The sequence below is a fragment of the Peromyscus californicus genome, unplaced genomic scaffold (assembly GCF_007827085.1).
Source record: "Peromyscus californicus insignis strain IS unplaced genomic scaffold, ASM782708v3 Scaffold_12__1_contigs__length_115047231, whole genome shotgun sequence".
Classification (NCBI taxonomy): Eukaryota; Metazoa; Chordata; class Mammalia; order Rodentia; family Cricetidae; genus Peromyscus; species Peromyscus californicus.
This window is the reverse complement of record NW_026294413.1, coordinates 81236132-81243844: the sequence shown is the minus strand read 5'-3', so window position 1 is coordinate 81243844 and position 7713 is coordinate 81236132. Positions and strand designations below refer to the sequence as shown.

General features: G+C 57.9%; 1 protein-coding gene across 1 annotated transcript; it reads left to right on the top strand.

Moving 5' to 3' along the window:
• The first annotated feature begins 292 nt into the window (after positions 1-292).
• On the top strand, positions 293-7366 carry Znf503 (zinc finger protein 503). The gene is made up of 2 exons (XM_052733587.1): positions 293-4067; positions 4803-7366. Exons 1-2 carry the CDS (start codon positions 3747-3749, stop codon positions 6432-6434), a joined length of 1953 nt encoding a protein of 650 aa, XP_052589547.1. The 5' UTR covers positions 293-3746; the 3' UTR covers positions 6435-7366.
• Positions 7367-7713: the final 347 nt, after the last annotated feature.

The window sequence follows — 7713 nt, the reverse complement described above, 5'->3', positions numbered from 1 at the left end:
TCTTCCTTTCCGCCTTCTCTCCTCCACCTCCTCAAATATCTGCCATGCCCACACCTTTTTTTTTTTTAAGAGAAAACAAATCATGTCCATTGTGTGCAAATAAAATCCGCAGGACATCCATGCCTACCACCTCAGAGGGTTGGAGGTATTAGGCCTAGCCTGGAGTAATTAATAACCCCCCACCTACATAGCTTGCGCCGGCCTTCGGGGATTTGGCCTCCCATGAGAAGTGCGCGGGCTCGGATGATGGTGTCCCCCCCCCCCGAAAGCCGGTGGAACGCAGACCCCCTAGGCGCCCCCCGCGAGCTCCGACCTGCAGAGTTGAGTTTTGAGCCAAGTAAACGCAGGCAGCCAAGGGCCGGAGCTCACGGAACACCGCGCATACCCATGAGCGCATGTAATCGTTGTGGAGCAAGAGCCATTCCACAGTTCCACCAGGCTTGAAGCGCTGGGGCGGCCTCCCTTGAACTGCCCAATGCAATACGAAAACTACTGGAACTGGGGAAAAGGGGACACACTGAGGACGCCCCAGGCTTGTGCTCCGGCTACCCTTAGTTCTCTCCACAGCGCCAGCTTCCGATGTCCAGGCCTATCGAAGAGGCCAAAATGGCAGACAGTCCAAGACCGAGCTTACTACGCTTGGGACCACAGTAGTTGGCCAGAGGCGACACCTTCACAGCCATGCAATCGGTGACGCTGTCAGGCACTAACACCCGCAGGCTACAAATGGCTTCAGACACATTGCCCGGCAGAGAGTTTGGAGCTGCCACCCTGGCAAACTGTACTCTGGGACTCTTGTCTCCAGGGATTATTCAGGGGACCTTCACAACTCTGCGTGTGTTCTTGCCACGGTCTCACAGACTTACCTTCCTCAATTGTCGCAGAGGCACCACAAACCTTCCTGAGTGCAGGTGTTCTTAACACACACACACACACACACACACACACACACACACACACACGCATGCACGCACGCACACCAGCCCCAAGCACAAACCACCTCTCCTCTCCAAATTAGCATTAATCGAGTTACCAGCTCATTAACTTTGCCAACCTAAGGAATCAAGGAATAAAATCAAAACGGCGTGAAAGAATACCTACGAGAAAATTCTAAAACTCATCCCCGCCCCAGAAAGTTCTCGTTACCCGCATGGAGTGGGGAGACAAAAAAGGTGGGGGGAGGGACTGGGGTGGTAGGAGAGGAATGGGCTAGCAAGCGGGAGGGAAGTCCCCAACCGGACCCCTGAAAGTACCCGGTTCAGATCAGGGTGCGCGATGGTCGGAAACCGGTCTCCAGGCTCGGCCCCCGCCCCTGCGCAGGGCACAGATCGGCTCCCGGCTCCCAGGGCTCCCAGCCCCACCATTTATCAAAAGGACTTGACAACAAAAGAAGAGCCTTGCGGAAAAGGGGGGGGGCGGAATTCGAAGTCTCCCAAGTCCCTCGGAGGAAGGGGGTGTGTCCTCTCACCCCCTTCTACTTTCTACGAGTTTCTGGAGGTGACCCTCGAACTAGCTCCGGACGTTACGGAAGTCCAGAGACTTCGCCCAGCGGCACAGGAGTGCATACACACTGTGCGCCCAGATCCAGGTAGAAGGCGGCACGCACAGCGCCTCCCTCTTCTTTCCCAACAGCCCGAGTGACGGCGCAAATCGAGGGGAACGCCGCCGCAGTCCCGCTCCGCTTCCCTGGAAGAACCGGTTCTCACAGGCAGCCGCCCCTCCCTCTCGCGTTCCTTCCCTCTCCTCTCCCGGCACAGGTCAGTCCTGTCTGGACGGTCCCCTTTATTTAGTCGAGCAGCCCCGGGTCATCCCGGCTCCCTGGACTGTCGGGATGGCGCGCGGAGAGTAGTGGCGAAGGACCCGGGAGAGGAAAAGAGCGAGCCTGAGACCTGTTTGCCTGAGCACACGGCCAGGCCTCTTCTCTGGAGCTTTTCAAGCCGCGCTACGAACCGGGTTCACAGAATTAAGGAGGGTTACCCCATCAGTAACCTCTAGGACTCGGGCTACATTGGTGGTGTGGCTCTTTGGAAAGAGGTTCCTGAGTTAGGGGTCGGGACACTACCGAGGGCGGCAGCCGGACATCCTCAAGTTACATGCCCGGGAGGGATTATCCCAGAGAGGCGGGAAAGCTCCCGTGTTAGACGTCGTCTCCACCGCCGTTCTTAGGTACCAAGCAGCCCCGAACTCTGCGATCCGGATTGACCAAAGCACCCCAAGGTGGAGGATGCGTCGGTCTCTCCAACACGAGGAGGGAAGGCGCACACCCCAGGCCGGTGCGACCGAGATCGGCGTCCTGGGTGCACCTGCGCACTTTACTCTCACTATTTCATTTTCCTGACGGTGGGCGCCTCTTCCCCCTTTCATTCTTTTTCTTACACCCCTCCTCGACACACACACACACACACACACACACCCCAGGAGGCAGCTCCTCTCTCCCCCTCCTTCAGTTCCTTCTCGGTCTCTTCCTTCCTCTGTCTCACTCTCGGTCTCTCTTTTTTCCCTTCAAGTCTCACCCGCCTTGTAATCAGCAACAAAAGCTGACATAAATCACGGGCAGATTGACAAGAGCTGACAAATAACTGATTGATTGCGGTCGAGGCACATTGACAATTGATGGAGGGGTGGAGATGCCCAGAGAAACTGGGGGTGGGGGGAAAGAGAGGGTAGCAGAGAGCAAGAATGGGGAGGACTGAGTGTGAAACAGGGGAAACATGTGACCCCCGCTCCTGCCCCAATCTGAGCGTCCTCGGGTGTCACGTGACCAAGAAAGGCGGAGAGCCCCGCGCACGTCGCCTGGACTAGCAGCCGCCGCCTCCATTGCCCTTCTAGCTTCTGGTTTCTCTGCTGCGCAATCTCAGGAAATCCAAGCGGTCGGGCAGACTTCCTCCGACATCGGCTCTCCACCTTTCCTTACCCGGGTGGCCGCACCACGCGAGATCTCAATTACTGAAAAAAAAAATTGGTGCGAGGACCCCCTATGCATCCCTGGAGTTGAGCGTTCAGCTGGTATCCACACTCCCGCCGGTGCTTCTTCTCAACACCCGCCCGAAGTCTGTTAACTCAGACGCACTCCCTCCCTCCAAAGGTTTCAGTTTGTTTTTCCAGCGGGGAAAACGAAGAACGACGAGGAGGAAAAAGAAGGAAGGCGGTAGATGGCAAACGTAGAATAAATGTCCATCTCGTACGGGTAGCGAAATCGAGGGAGGGGACAAGCCGAGGGGCGGCAAAGAGGGAGCTGCCCATTAAAACCAGCTCGGAGAGTCCTGGCGGCGGCGGCGGCGGCGGCGCGGGACGCGTCACATCCCCTTGACCCTCCAATCACCTCGGGCTCCCATTTGATTGGAAGGCGGCAAAGGCTTTAATCTCCCCCTCGGTGCAGCTGCTTTTGAAGTGAGTTTCCTCGCCAGAGCCTCGGCTGGACAAGCAGCGGCTCGCATCGCAGAGTGCAGCGCCGGCTCGGGGCCGGGAGAGCGTAGCGCAGGGCGCAGCCCGAGGCAGACACCGCGCACCGCGGGGCACTCCCGCAGTCCACCCGGCTCCTCCAGCCCCGCCACGGCTCCCCTGCGGGCCACCCAGGATTATTCGCTTCTGGCTCCGGGCTCCGAGAAGGCTCGCGGGGGCACCCGCGTCCGCCGAGCCAGCTCCTCCTCCAGCTGCTCCCGCTCCCTGGGCGAGCGCGCAGCCCCGAGCCCGCCCCGCGCGTCCCGGAGCCCTCCCCCCGCTGCTCCCATGCGCGCGGGTGGGTCATGAGCACAGCGCCCTCGCTTTCTGCCCTAAGAAGCAGTAAGCACAGCGGCGGCGGCGGCGGCGGCGGCGGCGGCAGTAGTGGCAGTGCGGACCCTGCCTGGACCAGCGCGCTTTCTGGAAATTGCTCCGGCCACGGCCCAGGCTCGTCCCCGGCCGGCAGCACCAAGCCTTTTGTGCACGCCGTGCCCCCTTCTGACCCCCTGCGCCAGGCTAACCGCCTGCCCATCAAGGTGCTGAAGATGCTGACGGCACGGACTGGCCACATTTTGCATCCAGAGTATCTGCAACCCCTGCCTTCCACGCCCGTCAGCCCCATCGAGGTAAGGACCTTCTGTCAGGGTCCAGCTGGGACCCCCTACCAGGGTCGCCTTCCTGTGGGGTTTCTTTCCCATGGGATCTGGGGCGCGCGGCGCGGGGGTGGGGGGAGGGTGGGCACGGTCTGAGTGATTCAGCTCCAGGATGGGAGAACAGGATAGTGCTTCCTCACCCCTTAGTCCGAAAGGGCAACGAGGTGGAATGGGGTGTAAATTCTAAGGGGCAAAGCCATCCAAACTTGTCCTTTTTGGATTAAAGCCCCTATGGACCTAGCTCTCCGCCATCGGCCCCTAGGCGGACAAGGGCCTGAATACTGACTGTTCCAAAGTCGCCTTCCTCCGTCTCTCCAGAAGCTAGTATATTTACACAGCCTCGGAGGCGCCAACCGCTCAAGCCCTTACTCTTTAGAATCAAGGAGTGTGTGCCGGGAAGCGGGTACAGATCTGGGTCTAAGGAGATGAAAACTAAAACATTTGCAAGAGATTGTTTCCAAATCTAAGTAGTGCTGAAAGAATGTAGGAAGGATCCTAGAGCGGTGGGGGGGGGGGGGTCTGGCATCTTTCCCAAGGACGAGAATCTTTGCGGGTGAATGTGGAGCGGGGTGCCACTTTGAATTGCTCCTGAAAGTTCAGATGCTTTTCGCGGGCTATTACGGAGGGCGTTGGAACCTTAAAGCCAAAATTCTAAAGGGTGTCCCCTTCTTTCTCTGTGTGACCCCCCTCCCCGGTCTGATTCCGCAGCTGGACGCCAAGAAGAGCCCACTGGCGCTGCTGGCGCAAACATGTTCGCAGATAGGGAAGCCCGACCCCTCGCCCTCTTCCAAACTCTCCTCGGTCGCCTCCAACGGGGGCGGCGCGGGTGGCGCAGGCAGCGGAGCCGGGGGCGACAAGGACGCCAAGTCGGGCCCCCTGAAACTGAGCGACATCGGCGTGGAAGACAAGTCGAGTTTCAAGCCTTACTCCAAGCCTGGCTCCGATAAGAAGGAGCCGGGAGGCGGCGGTGGAGGCGGCGGGGGCGGCGGCGGCGGCGGCGGGGGTGTTTCTGCGGAGAAGTCGGGATTCCGGGTACCGAGCGCCACCTGCCAGCCATTTACGCCCAGGACAGGCAGTCCCAGCTCCAGCGCCTCGGCCTGTTCGCCGGGAGGCATGCTGCCCACCGCCGGGGGCGGCCCGGAGGGCAAGGACGACAAGAAAGATCCGGAAACTGGCGGCGGTGGTGGCAGTAAGGGCGCCGGGGGCTCCTCGGCGGACGGGGTACCCGCGGGGCTGGCACACGGGCGGATTAGCTGCGGCGGCGGAATTAACGTGGATGTGAACCAGCACTCGGACGGGGGTCCAGGGGGCAAGGCTCTAGGCTCGGACTGCGGCGGCTCTTCTGGCTCCAGCTCCGGTTCGGGCCCCAGCGCGCCCACCTCGTCGTCGGTGTTGGGCTCTGGGCTGGTGGCTCCCGTGTCTCCCTACAAACCGGGCCAGACGGTGTTCCCTCTACCCCCCGCGGGCATGACCTACCCAGGCAGCCTGGCTGGGGCCTACGCTGGCTACCCACCCCAGTTCCTGCCACACGGCGTGGCGCTCGACCCCACCAAGCCTGGCAGCCTGGTCGGGGCTCAGCTGGCGGCGGCCGCAGCCGGCTCCCTTGGCTGCAGCAAGCCAGCCGGTTCGAGTCCCCTGGCCGGGGCGTCGCCACCGTCCGTGATGACAGCCAGTTTGTGCCGGGACCCATACTGCCTCAGCTACCACTGTGCCAGCCACCTGGCCGGAGCTGCGGCCGCCAGCGCCTCGTGCGCGCACGATCCGGCCGCTGCAGCGGCGGCGCTCAAATCGGGATACCCACTGGTGTACCCCACGCACCCACTGCACGGTGTGCACTCCTCGCTGACCGCTGCCGCCGCTGCGGGCGCCACACCACCCTCCCTGGCCGGCCACCCCCTCTACCCCTATGGTTTCATGCTCCCTAACGACCCGCTCCCCCACATCTGCAACTGGGTGTCAGCTAATGGGCCGTGCGACAAGCGTTTCGCCACGTCCGAAGAGCTGCTGAGCCACTTGCGGACCCATACGGCCTTTCCTGGGACAGACAAACTGCTGTCGGGCTACCCCAGTTCTTCGTCTCTCGCCAGCGCCGCCGCAGCAGCCATGGCTTGTCACATGCACATCCCCACGTCGGGCGCACCAGGCAGCCCGGGGACCCTGGCGCTGCGCAGCCCCCACCATGCACTGGGACTCAGCAGCCGCTACCACCCCTATTCCAAGAGCCCGCTCCCCACGCCCGGTGCCCCAGTGCCGGTGCCCGCTGCCACCGGACCCTACTACTCCCCCTACGCCCTCTACGGACAGAGACTGACCACTGCCTCTGCGCTGGGGTATCAGTGAGGGCGGCCCGGAGGAATTTGGAGGGAGAGAAAGGAGCTGGGGGAGGGGAGGAGCCGAGGGAGGGGCAGGAGCCGGGCGAGGTTCCTTGACGCCTGCAGGAGCGGAAGAGCCGGGCTACGGGAAGGGAAAAGAAAGCCTAAATCTTACCTACCCACCACCAACAGCCAGCGAGTGAGCCTGGAATGGGAAACTCGTCTCCTCCACCCTTAGCTCCCCCCACCCAAACTTTATAAAAGTTGAAAAAAAAAATCATTTGACTTTTTATAGAAAAAGAAGGAAAAATAATTGAGAAAGTGTTCATCTGAGGACTTCGCCGGTGAACATTGGTATTTATTTATGTTAGCTCCAAGCGGACCCGTGGTTCAAAAGTGCATTATTTAGTTTGAGCTCCGTAGGTTAAAAGGAGGAGGGGGAAAAAATTAAAACTCGAGGGTAAATATGTGGGAAACAAACCCTCCCATCCCTTGTAGAGTATAAATAAAAACAAAACCGCTACAGAACTAGGGTCTTCTCTTTAATGTTACTTTAAAATTGCTATGATTGTATTGTGCGTTCTTATTTAATGTCTGATTGAAACTCAAATTTACATGCATGTTTGTTACAAAAAAAAGAAAAAGACGAAACAAAATAAGTCACAATTTGTCAACTCTGATTTCAAATTGCAATTATTTTTAAGGTGTATACCATCGAAAGAGAATGGGTATTTTTTTGTATGTATTCTGGAAGAAAACAAAAAAAAGGAAAAACAATTCTATTCCAAAACCTCATTTGCCTTATTTTGTTCTTTAAAAGGAACACAACTATTTTTAATTTTTAAGTCCACCCGCTGAGAAGGGGACAAGGTTTACGTCATGTGCTAAAATAATAGACAATGTATCGCTTTAAAGATTAAAATTCCGTATATTTGATGTATTAAAAGGTTTTACTTCTTATTATCTTTTTTAAAATTTTTTACCTTTGTTAAAGCGGTTTCGGCCGCTGCGGGTTCCCGGGACCTCCCTGCTACCTTCTGCCCAGGATCGTGGCTGAATTTCCTACTGCTTTGTTGTGATTTTCTTGAATAGGCTAGGGCTTCAGAAGGGCTGGCCAGCTGAATGGTTGGCCTTGGGGAAAAATGTTTTTCAAGAGAGACTCCACAGTATGGGAAAGATAGTATCCTTAGCTAATTGCTCATTTCGTTTTTATTTAAATCTCTCGGAAGCTGGTTTGTGAAAAGTGAAAGCAGGGAAAATAGAGGCTTTGGTTTTTGTTAAATTCCTCTTTTAAGGTTTTCTTGGGG